The sequence below is a fragment of the Pituophis catenifer genome, unplaced genomic scaffold, assembly GCF_029215685.1.
Source record: "Pituophis catenifer annectens isolate HBS135680 unplaced genomic scaffold, rPitCat1.0.hap2 SCAF_3, whole genome shotgun sequence".
NCBI lineage: Eukaryota > Metazoa > Chordata > Lepidosauria > Squamata > Colubridae > Pituophis > Pituophis catenifer.
In genome coordinates this window covers 59,848,466-59,868,433 of record NW_027256883.1, presented here as the reverse complement: position 1 = coordinate 59,868,433, position 19,968 = coordinate 59,848,466, and the positions used below count along the sequence as shown (strand labels likewise).

General features: G+C 39.2%; 1 protein-coding gene across 1 annotated transcript; it reads left to right on the top strand.

Annotated features, from left to right (window-relative positions):
• The first annotated feature begins 278 nt into the window (after window positions 1–278).
• DIPK1C (divergent protein kinase domain 1C) lies at window positions 279–19,869 on the top strand. The gene is made up of 4 exons (XM_070942426.1): window positions 279–512; window positions 9,166–9,840; window positions 17,373–17,537; window positions 19,615–19,869. The coding sequence occupies exons 1-4, from the start codon at window positions 324–326 to the stop codon at window positions 19,867–19,869; spliced, it is 1,284 nt and encodes a 427-aa protein (XP_070798527.1). The 5' UTR covers window positions 279–323.
• The last annotated feature ends 99 nt before the right edge of the window (window positions 19,870–19,968 follow it).

Sequence of the window (19,968 nt, the reverse complement as noted above, 5' to 3'; positions counted from 1 at the left end):
GGCTGCGCTTTCCCCGAGCCCCCCCAAGTCCCCACCGCGGCGGCTCGCCGGCACGGCGCGTCTTGGGCGACTGGAGCCGCAGGGAGTGGAACCCTCGGGGTTTGGCGGTCGGTCGGTCGGTCGACCGCTCGGCCGGGAAATGTGCGAGCGTCTCCCGTCCGCGGCTCCGGCTCTCGCACCTTTGGACGTCGGTTTGCAGGGAGCCGAGCTGCAAGACTTCTTCGCCTTTTGCTCCGCGTGATCCAAGCGAGGTGGGCTGATGGATGCCGGCTGCTGAGGTGAAAGCTGGAAGCTCAGCGACCAGGCGACCGTCGGTGCGAAGGATGCCCGGGTTGAAGCGGCTGCTGAGAGCCAGGCTGGGCTGCCGCCGTTGCTCCGCCGCGCAGTGCCTCTTCTGGGCAGCGTGCTGGGCGGTAGGGGGCGGCCTCTTCGCCTTCTTCTTCCTGGCGCACGGGGGCGTCTTCTCGGGCCGATGCACGGACGAGCAGAGTCGCCGGATCCTGGCCAAGCTGGTAGGTGGCAGCAGCGGGAGTGGCGGGTGCAGGATTTGGGATCTGGCCTCAGGATCAGCCCCCCCCCCCTCAAATAGGGCCGGTGACCTTTAAGGGCTGCCCTGGCAAAGGGCGCCTCCCAAATCCAATTACCTCCAGGGCTTTCAAGATCATCCCAGCGACTTGCATTTGCAATGGGTTCTTTGCTGTCCTTTCCTCCAGAGTTCGGTGAGGAAATTACTCACCGGGTGGGAGAATCGTTTTCTGTGACCTCATCTGGAAGACCTTTGCATCTTCCAGATGAGGAGCCCTTGGTGCTCTCTGAGCTTTCTTTCTTGCGGACCTTTCGATTCCCTAACTAGGGAACATCATCAGTGCTAGTCTTCCAGATATGTTGTGTCACAGTTTCTAGAATTGCAATCCAGAAAGATACATCTGGACTTAGCCGAGAAAGGTGGTCTTAAAGCAGGGGTGAAATCCAGCAGGTTCTGGAGAACCCGTAGCAGAAATTTTGAGCAGTTCGGAGAACCGGTAGCGGAAATTTTGAATAGTTTGGAGAACCGGCTAATACCACCTCTAGCTGGCCCCAGAGTGGGGTGGGAATGGAGAATTTGCAATATCCTTCCCCCAGGAGTGGGGAGGGAATGGAGATTTTGCAGTATCCTTCCCCTGCCACGCCCACCAAGCCACACCATGCCCACCAAGCCACGCCCACAGAACCGATAGTAAAAAAAATTGGATTTCACCACTGTCTTAAAGCAACAAAATAGAAGTGTGGCATTACCACACTTTTGGATCACCCTCTCCTTATGGATGTGTCTAAAGTGAAGAGGCACAGCCAAGAGTGCCTTTTGTAAATTTCTATACAAGCAGCATCACTTATACAGTAGAAATGCATTCTTAGTGTAATGGCTTGGGATGCTTTCCTCTCTGGGTTAGTCCAGATATAGTCCATTTCAGTCCTCAGAATTTCCAGCCAACACTTCTGAAGAGTAACGAACTGGAAAAGGCTGGAATATAACTGGGAAAGTCTGGACTGAAGTTTCCATTCAACCATGCAGTTCATTCACTAATAAAAGAGAATATTTGTAGCTCAGAGTTGACATGAGAGGTCCTTGGTGTTGTAGGAAGAAATATCCTTCTGGGTTCAGCTCCAAGTGGGGAAAAAGACGCTGGAAACATGGAGACTGCTTGGAAAGATGGTTTAATGGTGGACAGGATCACATGGCTTGAGTTCCTGAACAGAAAAAGGGCGAGATACAGCGAGTCCCTGGGTTTTATGCTCTCTCTGGCTTTGAACTTCCGGGGGCCCAGAAAGAGTATCCTGATTGGTTGTCAGACTCCCACGGGGTGGGGGTCTCAGCTAGCCTTGCTGGCTGATGTAATCTTCCCAGGTGCCATGTGGTGAGTTTCTGTCCTAGATGGGTCCCATTGTGTTAGTGTCTGTTGCTATTGTGTTGCAGATGGGTCCTATTGTCAAAGATTGAGTTTCTGCCTCTGGCCCATTAACAAAGGGGGTGGGGGAGGCAGGAAGGTGGGAGTTGCTTTGTCTTTAAAACATGTTTATCCATTTCTCAACCAGGGAAACATAATATTCTGCCTTTTTAATATTTCCTAAAATATTTCATTCTTCCAGGAAAGGGGTGGGTGCTAACTTCTTACAGTGTTCTCTGAGGTTGCTCGCTTTCTTGCAGATGCTTCATTACCCAAACTAGGTAGCATCATCAATGCCCACAAGGAGTGTAGTTTGCTGTGAGTTTATATTCTGGTGGCCACCAACAATGACAGGGCAAGCCACCAGAATATAAGCTGACAGCAAACTACACTCCTTACTAGCACTGATGATGTTACCTGGTTTGGATAATGAAATGTCTGCAAGAAATCAAGCAAGCTCAGAAGCACCAAGGACCCCTTCAGTTCATTCACTCCGTAGCCATCCTTAATTCTGAACCCACTTTCCTGGGTTGACGTGAAATTGAAATAGGGAAATGGCTTGACAGTCATATGTCCTTCCATGAGAATAAGACATGACAAAAATAATAGTATGTTAAATAAATGGCACATGTTGCACAAATTGAGTGCTGCATAGTCTAAATTATGGGTGTTCAATCTTGACAACTTTAAGACTTGTGGACTTCAGCTCCCAGAATTCCCCATCTTGGCTGGGCATTTTGGGAGTTGAAGTTTACATATCTGGCTGGGGAATTCTGGGAGCTGAAGTCCACAAGTCTTAAAGTTGCCAAGGTTGGACATCCCTGTCTAACTGACTGTTCTAGGATAAGGATATTTAGGATATCTGAGTAGGATAAGGTATGCAGCATGGCAAGAATGGGGTGGGGCTCGTGTAGAAAACTCCACTTCTCCATGGAAAACTCTGACCCAGCGATATTAACTCTTAAGAGATAGGGTGTTAATGCTACAGTTAAGAAAAGTTCTGGGCAGAAATGTATATTCATCAGAATTGCAAGAGAAATGAAGATGACAGAATTATCAGAGATGGCAAAATTAACTTGTTTGTTTAGAGAAGGATTGAAGCCATTTGCGTAAAAATGAAAAAGTTAACTTGTGTTCTATGGTTCATATGATTAGACAGGGAAGATTATAGAAAGAAAAGCAATATGAATTAACTTTAGCGAGAGAGCTTAACATATATTTGTACTTACAACTGATGTGTAGAATATTGGAAGCCTTCTTTATATATTTTTTCTACGGTATCTTTTCTTGCACTTTCTGCTTTCTCTTTGCTTTCTTTTTCTTTTTTCTTCCTTATTTTATATTAGTTTGCCTTAGTTTTTAACTTCTTGTTCAAAAGTTTTAATAAAAATTATGTTAAAAGCAACTACATTATTAGTCACCAGAAACCCATTATGGACTTTTTGCTTAAGCCTTGCTTATGGAAACAAGGAAATTATGATGTAACCTTAGAGGGCAAAATATAATTATAACTGCCGCTAAGAAGATTGGAAGCCACTTCTTTCTTTCTCTATTTCTTTTGCTTTATTTCCTTTTCACGTTCTTTTCCTTATTCTTCTCTTCAATTCAAAATTTATTTTGTTTTTGTTCTGTTGGAGAATAGACATTTATGTAAGTCATATTGAGAACTGTGTTAGAGGGGAGCTTATACATTTGATAATGAGATAAAATATTGATAATAAGTCAGCAAGATAGGTAGTCCTCGCTTAACAACTGGTCGTGTAGTGACCGTTCAGTTATCATGGTCCTCCAAAAAGGTACTTATGATGATCTGGTTACAAAGTTATTGTGATGGCTACACATCTTCATGGTCATATGATTGCATTGTGGGTGCTTGGTAACTGGCTTGCATTTACGGCTGTGTGAAGCATCCCATGGTGACATGACCACAATTTTCAGCATTTTTTGCTAGTTTCCAGCATTTATTTCTAGTTTCTGGCAAAACCGTCCATTGCATATAATGCAGGGGTGAAATCCAGCAGATTCTGGAGAACCGGTAGCGGAAACTTTGAGTAGTTCAGAGAACCGGCAAATACCACCTCTGGCTGGTCCCAGAATGCCGTGGGAATGGAGATTTTGCAATATCCTTTCCCCAGGAGTGGGGTGGAAATGGAGATTTTGCAGTATCCTTCCCCTGCAACGCCCACCAAGCCGCACTCAGCAAACCACACCAAGCCCACCAAGCCATGCCCACAGAACCAGTAGTAAAAAATTTGAATTTCACCACTGGTATAATGGATTTGTTTAACAATCATTGTGTTCGCTTAATAACTGCAACATTCTTTAATGACCATGGCATTTGCTTAATAACCGTCACGATAAAGGTTGTAAAATCAGGTGCAGTCATGTGATGACTTGCTTAACAACTGCCACAACCTATGACCCTAATTACATAATCGAGCGCTACCTTTAATCATTTAATAATTTTAAAATCCAGACCTTGTGCAGTGGCTCTCTTACTACTTTGAACCCATCTCTGTGAGCAGTAAAAGAGCTGAAACCTTTTTCACTGCTTCCTTTTTCTTAAAAAGCAAGAGAGACATGTGCTGCCAGAAAGAAGGCATGTGCTACTTAATAAAAAAAAAGTACAACAGGTTCCAATAAATGGCTGTCTACTATCTACTTTCTCTGCTTTATGGTATGCAGGTCCTTCCCCTCCACTCCCGTCTGCCAAATGTAACTGATTACTTTTTCACAATGCTAAATGGTGACCCAAATACGATCAGGAATGAATCTTTTGAGCAGAGGCTGTCTAAGAACTCCCGAATGCTTGATGCTCTGAATAGGAGGCTTGTGAATATATTGCCATGAAAGGAGACGAGGACTGTAGTCCATGCTGATGAAGTTTTGCCTGGATTTTGAAAGGAAAAGGGGAGAGGAAGGAAAGGAGTCAGGCTGCTGATTAAGGGAAACAGTCTCTTGCCTGAAAAGCCTTTGCCACTACGATGGCATTTTTAGCCTTCTAGGCAACCATTAAGTGTCAATTAAACAAGACAGAGTACTCAGCTGATGGATCTCACTGATAAAACTTACTCAAAACAGACAAGAATTTACATTTCCTAATGGGATGTAAAATCAACTTTGGATGTAGATAAAAGGATGGCTTTCAGTGCATTTATTTTCCTTTTTTTTTTTTTTTTTTGAACTGTAATCTATTTCATGAGATGTATCTGATTTGTTGCAATAGAGTAATTCGACAACTGTGGGGATAGATTTTAGGAACATTTCTTTGTTGTGATAAAAGAAGATTGTTCTGTATTATCTATAATACATCATGATATAATATATGGCAACATAGTGATAAAGTCAAAAAGTTATTCCATTATTTCTGTTTCTTTCCACAGTGAATTATTTTCTTCCTAAACAGGATGTTTAGGAAGTTAAAGTGAATGTTAAATTGAATTTGCTCAATCGGTTATAACTATAATTTATTAAACTCATGTGCCACCTGACTCTCAATGACTCTGGATAGCTCACAACAATCAAAGAAATTACAATAAAATCAATGAAAGATGAGAAGCGCCTTGATAGTACAGTGGTCTACGCACCCTGTTATTAACACAGCTGCCTGCAATTTACTGCTGGTTCGAATCTCTCCAAGGCTCAAGGTTGACTCAGCCTTCCATCCTTTCTAAGGTAGGTGAAATGAGGACCCAGTTTGTGGGGGCAATAAGCTGACTTTGTATAAATATACAAAAGTATGAAGGCTATTGCTTAACGCATTGTAAGCCGCCCTGAGTCTCCGGAGAAGGGCGGCATATAAATCAAAAATTTTAAAAAAAAGCAAAAAAGCATGACAGTCCAGATGGAATGGAGGGAGGGGCTCACTCTCCCTTGCCAGAGGCTTGGGTGAAAAGCCAGGTCTTCACAGATCTTTTAAGCAACAGTGGAGTTGTGGGGGAGAGGTCATCTAGATCTGGGGGAAACCTCAATCCAGGGGTACTCATTGCTAAGGAGAAGGTGCACTTTTGGGATCCTGAGAGATTACATTGTTTAATCAAAGGAACCCAGAGTGTGCCAAGGACCAAATTGGCAAGGCAGATGTTATGGGAGACGGGTGGTCCCTCAAGTAACCAGGCTATATGCCATGTACCTTTGCCACTGTAAACATTTTAATAAGCAAATGTTATCAGCTATGTTTCACAATTGTTCCATTACACATTCCCTGAAAATAAAATTATATTAAGGTCATGTGTTGTTGTTCATCTGAGGTTGCGGTGAGTAAAATGAGGAGCCAGATTGTTGGGGGGCAATATGCTGACTCTGTAAACTGCTTAGAGAGGGCTGTAAAGCATAGTGAAGCAGTATATAAGTCTAAGTGCTATTGCTATTTTAAGAACTGCAAGGGGGTTAAGGTGTAAAGTCAGATGAAGCTCTGTTTCTTGTTTTCTTCCTCAAACAGAAAAGTAACTTTAAGAGATATAATTCTATTATGGTAACTACCAATTGATGACTATAAATGTCCCTTGTGTGATACATAACAAACTGCAGCAAATAATATGCTGTGGCAGCAGCTTTGCCGATTTGGTGGAAATGGAACAATATTGATGATGTTACCTAGTTGGGTAATGAAACATTTGCTAGAAAACAATCTAAAGCACCAAAGACCCCCAGTTCAACTCTGAATTATAAATATTCTCTTCTATTGGCAACAATATTGCATATTTTTCTTCTGACAGGCAGCTGGGAAATTTTGATCGTTCTGAGATACTGTATGGAATATTTGCCATTTCCCACAGAGCTGCATTATTATCCCCAAAGGATTTGAAGCCATTGGGCCTGATTTGAGAATTGCATTTTGCATTCATCCTTGAGCCTGCCTCTGCACTGATTTCAGAAGGAGAAAAGTTATTTACTGCTTATCCACAAGCCAGATAAGCTTATCCATAAGCCAAGTACTCTGCTTGGGTTAAGCCAGTGGTTTTATTGCCCTTGAAGAAACCAAATTGTTTTATAAGCGAACATTATAATTTTAGCAATTTCTGATTAATCCCTGAAAAGGTTTGCTGATTTTAACTGCTTGTAATTTTAAAGTAGTCATTTAAAGTTATTGCATTTGTTTGTTATTTATCTTTAATATCTGAAAAAAAACTATTATGTTGTATTAATAGATGTGTTTGGATTAAGAATCGGGGAATTCACCTTCCCCAAAGTTGAAAAAGTTGTTTTAGAACCTTCTATTGATTAACTTTTGACTTACTTCAAGTAAGCACTGGGGAAGCTACTAGCAGAGCTCCTACTCATATAATACTACTTGCATGAATCTTCATGCAAAATCAAGGTTATTATATAGATATAATTTTAGAATGCTTGCATGCAAAAAAAAAACTTGATACAGATGTAAATATGAAACTTTTAAATTTTAGATGTTATAAAAAGTTTTCTTTTTAAGTGTTTTAATATGTACATTATGTTCCTTTATTGTATTATGCTTTATTAAGCCATTTTTTTTAAAAAAAAAACTATGTGTATTACATTATTCATATCCTTTGGATCTGGTTACAGGGTTTCCAGACCTTTCAACTTCTTTGACTCTAGAGAGTTGTGAGGTAGGTGGATTTGTTCTTGGAGTAATCTGGGGTCATGTCTTCCAATTTGCAAACTTCGGAAAATATACTTAAGTAGGATTTTCCAGCTAAGATGGAGGTACAAAATTTTCCCCTTGGCTAGGGTGAAAGAATTGAGGAAAGAGTACAATAGACTGATTGATAATTGCATCTGGAAATGGGCTGGAGAAGTTTGAAAATTCTCGCAAGGGTTGTATTTTACGCAGTCAGCATTTCTGAAGGCGCCTGATGCTCCTTCAGAATTGTTGACTAAAAGGCCAGAGAAAAACAGGGAGGAAGTTGGTATAAGGTCTCTATCTGACTATTTTGTTTTTGGCATCTTCTAATCCACATCGAGTGTCTCCTTTAGAGATGTGCCCAGAATAAACGTTTGCAGCTGCACTTTCTCGATTGTGGTTGTGGTTATTGAATGGATGTGGTTATACAGGCTGCCTATGCCTATCTTAGAAATGGAAGGATGGAAACAATTATGAGTGGAAGAAGGGACTGGCAGGGGAAATCCTCTTTGTTTCTTCCACGCATTTGAAATGACTACATAACTACAGACTTTCAATCTCCTTTTAAGCTTTGCAGTCATGAATTATGGAATATATAAACTGCACAAATATATTCGGCTTCCATTCCCTTTGTTCAGGGATGTGAAGTTAGTTTAATAACGCAGTAAAGAAAGAGGCCGGTGCTGTGATCTAATCTTTTTGTTTTAATCATTGGTTTCTGCATTTATTGGGCTTTGTAACATATAAATAGACCGAATGCCGTGTTTTATATGGAACAAACACAAATTGTAGTTCACATTTACTTTTTATCATGTGAAATTTGTATTGAATGTAATGAAATAATTAGAGTTGTGTTCCCTGTTTTTTATGACTTCAACTTCATTCCACAGGGTATCATCGCATGATATTAGGTGACCACTGTTCTGGATAGAAGAATGGATTGGATGCAACATACCTCTTTGGAGTTAATGGAGATTCAATATCTAGAAGGCTACATCTTGCCCATATTTTCATTCATGTCTTACTAATATTTATATATTAATCACTGGTTTTCAACATCATGTACAGAAAAGCCGTACATTTTAACAATTTTAAATATTATAAAAATATGTTTCTGAAGAGGTAGTTTTTAATTTGTTCTCTCTATGGGATTTGAACTCTTAATTACATGGTGATTAGCTAAGAGGCCAGCTCTAAGCTACAGAGGTCTAGAGCTGGGCTTTCATCATGAGACAGAAAAGTGACAAAAGTTATGATTTACTGTAAAACAAACACGGTTATAATTTACCATTTACCATTTACCATAAATTTACCATTTACCATTATATACTGTGGGCAAAGCTTGTTATCACAGCACTAGCCTTAAATGAGGCAACCATAGCTTTCTATGCTTATTTCTTTTATAGTAGTTTTCTTGCTTATTGCTCTTGCTTATTGCTCAGCCAGTTTTTCAGGAAAGGCAAATAAAAAGGGTTTTTAAAAAGTCCCATTCGGCCCATCACTTTGTTTGCATTTTTGCTTCCTATAGGATGAAAAATATATTTTCAAGATAAGAATCAATGATTTTCAAAGTGCTTGGAAAATTTTACTTTCCTGCCATTAGCCTTTTGTTGTTTCTTTGTTTCCATTTTCCTGCAGTGTTTTGACTACGGGACGGGCATGTTGACTGGGGATCTTTGTGAAGACTTATGCGTGGCCCAGACTTTGACCTATAAACGCTGCCTTTATTATGACCAGGGAAAAAAGGTAATCCAAGCTGACTGGAGAGGCCGTCCTGTGATCCTAAAATCAAAAAATGAAATATTTTCTAGCTACCATGGTCTTGGATTTTTGGAAGAAATGGAATCACAGGGAATTCCGGAAACAGAGCTGCTTCTGATGGTTGCTTTGGAAGTCAAGAACACATTGGGTTTGGAACTTCCTAACAAAACTGTGGGACCCTTGTGGAAAAGAAGTGGCCCACATTGGAAAGCACAGCTGGCTAGTTTGTGGTCTTTACTCCAGCAGGAAGAGTACATTTATTTTAGTGTTTTGCAAGACATCAGTAAACATGTTCTAAGGGTTATCGGTTCTTGTGGCCACTTTTATGCGGTGGAATATCTGACAGCCGGACACGCGTGGCATAGTACGCTTTTCTCCGTGGAAGATGCCATTGGTGCTTCCCTCTCTGGGATTAAACACAAGGCCAAAGCCATAATCCAAATTGCAATCAGCTTTTTGGATATGGTGAATCATTTTGACAATGACTTTTCTTATCCTCTTCATCTCTGTGATATTAAGCCGGAAAATTTTGCCATCCGGAATGATCTGACGGTAAGTTAGGACCCAGCTTTTCATAACTAAATGTAGAATTTGTTGTTGTAACGAAAGTTGTGAGCACCAGCATGTTGACTTTGTGGATCTTTGTGAAGACTTATGCGTGGCACAGACTTTGACCTATATTGTGATCAGGGTAATAAGGTTAGATAACAGGGAAATGTCTTGCTCTTTGTTGAGAGCAAGGCAACAGTTTTCTAGATATTGCCAGCATTATATATTGAACCAGACTATGAAATTTTGCTATTTAAAGCTCTGCCCTTTACACTTGTGCTGTTCTAATATTCTACATTTAAGACTCTCATTTCCTATGTGCTGTTCTGCAGTGTCAGCAAGAATTTTCTTGAATATATAAGCTATTTGCAAAAAATACTAATGGCAGGTTGAATAAGTAGAAGCTGTGCAAAAATGTTGATCTGCTTCTGTTTCAGATTGCAATAGACCAGACTTGCCTTCTACGTGAATATCTGACCACACTTATTCTTCTCTTGTGCTTTCTTCCCCCTCCCCTCCAACACACCAAACACACTCACTTTCAGCATTACATAGTCATCAAAGTTTCTGACTTTGGGTTCTCACCGTACCCAAAGTCAGTAAGTAGAAGCGTATATACTGTAGTATCTACGTTTCTACTCACCATAAGTAGAAACGTATATCTACTTCTGCCATAAGTAGAAATGTATATATGTTTCTACTTATATTTTAAAAATGCATAAGTATTTTGAACAGAAGCTATCACCTTGTGCAAAGGTGATACTGGTTTGGTTTTATAAGAAATGTTATTTGGAGTTCCAACATCAGAAGCATGTAATTATGAAAGTGAAAAAAAGAGTGAAGGTTCTCACTTGTAGATTCCATCTCCTTGGAGATAGAAATCCCAGTCTCCAACATTTTTCAAAGCTATTATAAATGTATAGCCTGGGAGGCAATTGGGGAATGTGTGTTAAAGTCACATGCCTACAGGTGACAGTGGCTGAAGCCTGCATAGTAGGGATGGATAGTGTTCGTGTTAATTCCACAAATGGATGAAATCAAAATCAAGAGTGATGAAGGCACTAGCTCTTCTTTCTCCACATTTATCGGTTCTGTAAGCACACATTTTTTTACATGCACTGATCCATTTGCACAAATATTAGCCACCTCTCCATTAATTGTGGAAAACAGCAAAGTAGTTTCAATTGCTTCCTTTTCTTGTACTGTTTCCCATTCTACCTTTTTCACACCTACACAATCAGGCAAATACACCTACAGTCACGTACCCATTAGTTTATCTCCATTCTGACACTTTCTATCAATCAATACATAATCCTTGATACATTTTCCTTTGCCTCATTCCTATACTTTCTTCCATTTTATACATTCATACAGGATTCATACATTAATGTTTAATCCACATCTCCTTCTCTTTTGGTCAGCATACCGGGAAAGGGGTAAATGAAATACCCCTTTCAGGAAGCAGGGGAAGGGGTAAATGAAATATTTTATTTATTTATTTATTTATTTATTTATTTATTTATTTATTTATTTATTTATTTATTTATTTATTTATTTATTTATTTATAAATAATAAATAAATAAATAAATAAATAATAAATAAATAAAATAAAATAAAATAAAATAAAATAAAATAAAATAAAATAAAATAAAATAAAATAAAATAAAATAAAATAAAATACCCTTTTAGGAAGCAGGGAAATTCAGCAGAGCTTGGTATTTGTTGAGGGCCACCCTGGAGCCAAAACCAGGAGGCTGCCCTCCTGTGTCAGAGATGAGTGGGAGAGATTTATTTTCTATTGCATTTCCTGAAAGTCTTGAAATACACTGGGCAGTTTGCAAGAAAGCATATTATTGATTTAACCCATCGTGAGCTTTTGGGGAAGATGGAATAGATATTCAACTGAGTTCTGATCTCAGCATTAGTTTTATAAGGACTGAAAGGTCTATAAAAGTGCTTTCAACTCATGTTTTCAACTTTAATTAACTTTTTAATTAACTTTATTTTTGTGACGTGAAAGCTAGCATAGCTGCTAACAGAATCGGTATTTATTTAAGTAGCAATAGCAATAACATTTAGATTTATAAACAGCTTCACAGTGCTTTACAGCCCTCTCTAAGTGGTTTACAGACTCAGCATATTGTCCCCAACAATCTGGGTCCTCATTTTACCCACTTCGGAAGGATGGAAGGTTGAGTCAAACTTGAGCTGGTGAGAGTCGATTTGCTAAACTGCAACTAGCAGCCAGCTGAAGTAGCTTGCAGTACTGCACTCTAACCACTGCGCTACCATGGCTCAAGTACTTATACAGGTAGTCCTTGACCTATGACTGGTCATTCAATGCCTGTTGAAGTTATCCTTCAAAAGCTACAGATGATATTTTTGAAGTTATGGCCATACAGCAGCCCCTCCCACAGTCACATGATTGCATTTTGGGTATTTGGCAACCAGTTCACTTTTATGGCTATTTTCACCACCCCGCAGTCATGTGACTGCTCTTTATGATGCTATTTTGCCAATTTCTGGCATTTACTTCCGGTAAGGGATCCTTGGTGCTGTCTGAGCTTGATGTGACTAGGACTGATGATGTTAATTTGGGTAATGAAACATCTGCAAGAAAACACCTGCAAGAAAAGCTCAGAGAGCATCAAGGACCTCTCATTTCAATCCTGAGCTATATTGTCCTTTATTAATTTACTTCCGGTTTCTGTCAAAAATGCCAATTGGGGAAAATTAATCCCCTTAATGACCATTGGAAAAAATGTTGAAAAATGATGCTTGATACCTATCTGCAGCAACTTAATGCTGAACTCAATTACAATTGTAAGTCAAGGATACCTGCATAGAATTCCACACTGGAAAGTCTGATGCTAAGGTGACTTAAAGGTATAGGAATAATTCAATTTTCTATTTCTTAGGCCATAAGACAGTCTGAATTATTAAGTGGTGAACAGATTAATTTTCCTGGATTAATTATACTTATATATTTACTCAAATTCAGCACAATCATTGCAGAATGTCCTTTTATACATGCAGGACTCTTTCCAACTGACTGGAAGACATTAGCTCCTGCCACTATCGGCACTGCTAGCCATTGCTCAACGTCATAGATACACAGTGCTGACTCAGCTGCAATAACGTTGGTATTCATCTCACTTGTTAATCATGCATATCTATCCAAGCAACACACGTGCAGCTGCAATGCAACATGGGATAGTGCCTTTCTTCAAGAGAAGATTGAAGTTCATTGCAAAAATTAGAAGAATCAAGGGCAAGTGCACAAAATGACTGCAGAAAGTGGAAGAAGAGAAAGAAAACACAGTAAAACTTCAGTTTAACCAGAGTTCCACTTTGCAGACTTCAGATGCAAAGGACAAAATTTCTATTTCACCTCCTGAAAATAATTGACAAGCTTTTGCATCTAAAGAGGTCTAGAAGAAACACTTGAATTTGTGCTAACTGGCATTATTTGTTTATTGAGATCTTCATGTAAATTGATGCAAATGAGGTGATCTGTGTCAGTTGCATAATGACATAATGCAAATAATGTAGGCCACATTTGTGTAGACCACAAATAACATACTTTGGGATGTAATGGAACATTTAGAAGTGAAAAGATACCTCTCATTCAAATTATTCCATTAAATAGAAAATTTATGTATAATTATTCCTACTAGTATTAAAAGTATTTCTAATTCTGCTTAGTAACTGGAATTCTCCAGGCACGGACAAGTTACGGTGCTAGTTAAAACATTAAATGATTCTGTGCATATAATCCAAGCAAAATAATACTGTAGTGTAATCACAAAATACATTTAATGAATAGTGCAGGAGACCAAAAATGCTGTTCTCTTAAAATTAAACCAAATGGAAAGTTATAGAAATGTCAGAGAGAACAGGAATGTCTTTGACTCACTGGGAGGTGGGTGACATTCATATCAATTTAATTTATTGTTGTTGCTGTTGTTATTAATTGCTTGGTGTCAAAAAGATACTGGGGCAGAGGATGAAATAACAGATTTTTTTTTTTAAAAAAAAACAATCCCTGTGCTGGCATTTGGAATAGGGAAGAGAAAATAAGTCATTTTCAGATTTTTTTTTAAAAAAAGTAGGAAAATGCATGGGGTTTGACTGGGGAAGAGGAATCTGAGAAACAAATGACAATCTGCCTGGCATTTTGAATAGTCAGCCTAGAATATGTTTCAAATTCCTATTCATGTTTTTGTTGAAGGCTTCCTGTAATTTTGTTCCAAACGCTGCCCTTAGAGGACTCTCTGACCAATCTGCCAGTTTTGCTAATACAAATTAATGAAGTGGCCAGCAATGATACCAAGAGAGAAAGGTTATTTTACTAATGCTGCATATAATTGCTTTTTGAATACGAAAGAAAACTCTATGAAGCTTCTGAGTTATAGCTTAGCCTTCTCATAATATTTGGGCCACAATCTAAATGTGGCCTGCTTACTTGCTTGCATTCCAATGAATATAATGAAACAAAAGGCAATGAACCGGAAATGTTTTCCATTAGAAGTTCTTAATGAAAGAGAAACTCAAAAGAAGTTGCAAACATAAGAAGAGATATCAAGAATTACCGATGTTCTTGATAGTGCCTGCATTAACCTGTGGAAAGCCCAGGGCTGTTTTCAAAGAATAGAATAGAATTCTTTTATTGGCCAAGTGTGATTGGACACACAAGTAATTTGTCTTCGGTGTATATGCTCTCAGTATACATAAGGAGAATAAAATACATTCAAAGAATGGAAGGGAGTGGGAATGTGTTGGAGTTCAGGAAAATTAGAATAAAGTTTCAAATTCAGAAATCTCACCCTGTCACTTGGGCTAATGGGATTTTAGATATGTTTTCTTCATCTGCTGTCTTTCTTTTTCATTTTTGACATGGATCATTGAAAGACAAAAATTCACAGAGTATGTCATTTAAAAATAAATACGAATCAGCTTTGGAATTATTTTTAATCACACAGAGGGCTGGAAATGATTGAAATGCAATAAATAAATCTGGAAACCAGCAATATTTGGAACAGCCTCAGTCAGCTCCATTGCTATTTTTAAAACTCTCCTCGGTCTTGTTCATACAACATGCTTAACTGGATCAGTGGAGAAAGTTGCTGGAGAACTTCCAGAAGAGGTGAAATGATCTCACCAACTAATTTCTAGGGCAGTAGTTTGCAAACTTTGTATTTGTATGACTCTCTGAAATGATAAATGTGTTTGTGTGACCTCTTTGCCATGGCTAAACCTCATTATTTCGTTGGTGTTAGCAATAGCAATAGACTTATATACTGCTTTACAGTGCTTTACAGCCCTCTCTAAGCGGTTTACAGAGTCAGCATATTGCCCCCAACAATCTGGGTCCTCATTTTACCAATCTTGGAAGGATGGAAGGCTGAGTCAACCTTGAGCCTGGTGAGACCCGAACTGCCAAACTGCTGACAGCCGGTGATCAACAGAAGTAGCTTGCAGTATTGCACTCTAACCACTGTGCCACTGCGGCTCTTAGGGATGAGCGAGTCTTTTTTGGGAGGGAAAAAAAAGACTAACAAAAGACTGACATGGCTGTCCTGGGTCATGTGCTGCCAATGAATTATACCAAGAAAAGGGACATCTTGAAAGCAGGACTTTTAGGTACAAGCTTATCCTGGAAATCTGTTGGCTTTAGCTGTGGCAGAGCTGAGCCTTATGCTACAAGACCTTTTCAACTGACATTGGTTTATAAATTACTCTTCCGTCACTCACTGTAAATGCTGACATAAATAATTAGGGATAGATTTTCGGATGAGCCCTATTAAGTTTTTTTCATGAAACAAGCCATTAGAAGCTGTGATTACGTTTTATAGTTTAGTCTGTTATAGCTCACAAGCAAATTATGTTTAATCAAACCATGACTTAAGAAGAACACGTAAACCCAGCATAAGAGTAACACTTTGGATCAAGAATAAGAAATTCAAATTATCTTGAGAATTCTCTAATCTAGAACCTAACATGAAACATATGGTTCAGCACTGGCTAGATTCAAATTGAGTAATTATATAAACAAGGTTGTGTCCTATAGATTAAGATTGGGTCCAAAACCCAGTGCATCTCAAGTAAGTCCTATTGGATTCAGATGTGCAGCCATATGGGCATTGAGCTTCCAATTCTGAGCCTTAGCCCAACGCACTTTCAACTACAGGTAGTCCTTGACTCACAACACTTCATTTAATGATTGTTCAAAGTTACAGTGGCTCTGAAAAAAGTGACTTATGACAGTTTTTCACACTTACAACCATTGCAGGTCACGTGATCAAAATTCAGATGCTTGGCAAAAGACTCATCCTGTATTTATGACAGCTGCTGTGTCCTGGGATTTCATGATCTCCTTTTGCGACCTTCTAGCAAGCAAAGTCAATGGGGAAGCCAGATTCACTTAACAACTGTGTTACTAACTTAACAACTGCAATGATTCATTTAACAGCTGTGGCAAGAAAAGTCCTAAAATGAGATTCACTTAACAAGAGAAGCCCTAAAACGAGGCAAAACTCACATGACAAATGTTTCATTTAGCAACAGAAATGTTGGGCTCAATTGTGGTCATAAGTCGAGGGCTCCCTGGAATCAAAATATTTTGTCTCTTTCAGTACTGAAGCTGATTGAATGGAGTAAACCTCTAGAGTTCATCAGCAACTTTTGACTCATTCTGACCATTGCATTTACTGTGTATCAGGGGTGAAATCCAGCAGGTTCTAACAGGTTCTGGAGAACCGGTAGTGGAAATTTTGAGTAGTTCAGAGAACCACCTTGGCTGACCCCAGAGTGAGGTGGGAATGGAGATTTTGTAATATCCTTCCCCTGCCACGCCCACCAAGCCACACCTACAGAATTACTACGGAAAAATTTTGGATTTCACCCCTGCTGTGTATCCATTAAACAAAGGAATACATTTTTTTTTTTTTTAAAAATGTGAGCTGCAATAGGATGCTCAGTACCTCTGGGGTTTCATCCAGTTCTGGAAAATAGTGGTACCATATAAAAAAAACCCAGGAATCTCTGTATGAAAAGGATGTGTTTTATCACTGAGAAGGGATATGCTGGTCCTTTTTGCAAAAGTACCTAAAGGTACTTTTATTTCATTGATGAAATAAAAGAAGGATATGTCTTTCGGTGGCATTTGCAGCAAGTTCTGACAAAATGACAACAAATGTACTTGATGGTCATTATACATATTCAGGTGGTGAATTCCCGCACATTTGTCAGTTGTTTGTCCTCAGCTGCAGAGGCCCAGGGTATCCTTAAAGAATTGTAATAATTGCAAAGCTCACATTTTCTCCACCATTTCCAAGGAAAACTTATGTTTTCTTTTATAGAATAGTAGTCAGTTTGAGTTTCAGAGGTAGTGATCAACACAGGTCCCCTGTATAATTTCTCATTTTCTCTTGAATTTATCCTGCATTGCTTTCTCTCAGAACTCAGAATGTCCTAAATTGCATGGGGTTTTGGCTCAGAGTAAATCAACCTAAATGCATTGCTCTGATTGCAGGTGGTTGCCATCGATGTAGATATGGCCTTTTTTGAACCTAAAATGAGAGACATCCTCGAACAAAACTGCTCAGGAGATGAAGACTGTGTTTTTTTCGATTGCTTTTCCAAATGCGATCTGAAGAATGGAAAATGTGGAGCAGAAAGAGCCAATACTAACCTTCAAGTGAGAGGCTAAGTAGAAATATTTTTATTTAAGTGGCTGTGTGCCTCTGCTTTAAAATCCTAATTACTGCACTGATTAAAATGAATGTATCCATGATTGGCATTTGGGCATGTTCACATACATCAGCATAATCACTAGGTGCATGAAGTCCCAAGTAGTGACTTCAAGATACAGCTATAAATGTGCCCAGAAACACCAGCCACAGACAGATCATGCAGGGTCATATCATGTCATACTTTTTAGGGTTAAGACAATTAACAGGTTCTGTTACTATTCTAGTCTCTGCAATAGCATCTGTACTGTCAACATCTGGTGTAGCATCCTCCACCACAGTGCCAGTGGTAGCTAATGATGCCGAACACAGAGCATGGCATTTCATAATGCAATAACATTGTATAACTTGGCAAGTTGTTCTAAAGCAGTGTTTCTCAACCTTTATAACTTTTAAGATATGTGGACTTCAACTCCCAGAATTCCATGCTGGCTAGGAGTTGAAACCCGCACATCTTAAAGCTGCTAAGGTTGAAAAACACTGTCCCAGATGTTACAATATGGAAGGAGAAGAATTTGCCAGAGGAGTGATCTTAGTAGCCTTTCCCATAATGAGTAAAACATATAGCTCCACTCTCAATAAGGAGTCCAATTATCTGGTAAAAATGGGCCCTTACTGCTTGTTAATACTAGTATGACTATGCACAATATTTGCATAGGTAAACAACAGCAATTTATGTCTATAATGTTCAGTTACAAAAGAGCTAGAGCAGGGGTCTCCAATCTTGGTAACTTTAAGACTTGTGGACTTCAAACTTGCAGAGCCAACATAGCTGGCTGAGGAATTCTTGAGAGTTGAAGTCCACAAGTCTTAAGTTGCCAAGGTTGGAGACCCTGAACTAGAGGACTTTATTATCACATAACATATTCTTACTTCCAGAACTTATATTGTATAACTGGTTGCTATGTTTTTCTTCTGTGAATGGATTAACTTCATATGGAGGTTTTGCTCTGAATGGTTGATGGTCAAAAATGGTTCTCTGTCTCACATTTTACCATCAGTGTAAAGGTCAAATATATTAATCTGATCGTGTTCCTATTCATTTTATTGGAAACCACTTCTATGCTTTCCTCAGAGTAATTCTTGAAGTTGGATTAAGTATTTACCTAAGAGAGGAGTAGGCAGAATAAAATTTTATTGAGTTTTCATTCCTATAGTTGGGTGGAGAACCATTTTTACTGCTTTGTGCGTCACCAAGGGTTAGAATTACAATATGGGCAGCTATGTAAATCTTTTAAAATAAATGATAAATAAAACAGTGGGGAAATTTGTCAGCAGCCAGAAGAGAGGAAAAACCTAAAGCATAACCTGCCTCCAGTGCAGAGCGATGCAATTTATTTAGATGCCAGAAGTCAGTCTTTTGGGCCAGATGGGATGTGTATGTGTTTGCATTGATTTATTTAGTGAAAAATGGGCTGGGGAACTCTTCTGCCTGGGGATAAAATGTTGTCTTTGGGTCTCATCAGGGGGCATCGTAACATCAACATTGAAGTCTGTGGACTCAACAGATTTTCAACTTTTTGGTCTAGGAGACGGGGAGTTAAAAAGTGTCCTTAAGCCTCCACAGCTTCAAGGTGCCCATGAAACCTCCAGGTCCCCTGTGTAAAGCAAAAAAAAAAACAAAAACCCCTGAGACTGATCACATTGGCCACCAATGGGGCTGGAAGCCACAACTAAAATCCTTGGGTAGAGGGCTGATTGCTGGTTGTTTCCTTTGCCACACAGTGTATGGATTTTTCTCTGCCCAAGCAGAGTGAGTCACTTGTATAAAAATTGCTCTGAGCCAAGATCTCATTACAGAATGGCCCTGTCATGGTCTGTGTAGTGTTTATGTGTCAGATTTTTATTTTATAGCCCTTATTGTGAGGGCTTTTTGAGCCATATAGAGCCAATGGGAATTTAGCAGCATAGAAGCCTTAACAAATAATTTTAAAAATACATCCATAAATTGCAAAGCGCAACAGGACTGAACAACTCATGTGATTCTTCAGTACAAGACTCTGTTTTTCTTTTTTTTTCCAATAGGTCATCTGTGATAAAATATTTCGCCCCTGGTTCACTCTAAACCTTGGAGGATCAGCCGTTTCCTTTCCCATGCAGCTGCAGTTACAGGAGGCTGTGCATGATTGTGCACAACCAAGGATCAATGATATTTCCAAGATCCAGAGCAATTCTGCAAATTCTTTTTCTCAGCTGTACCACTTGCTCCAAGTCAGCCAAAAAGAACTTCAGAAATCTAGTCTAGCAGATTCATCAGTTATGGCTATCCAGAATACATAGCTTTTTCTTATTGCTGTTGCTGAATTAAAAAGTGGACCAAATTTCTATTTGGACAGCTCCCCTGAAATAACAGAAGTCTGTTGCACATAGATTTGTTTA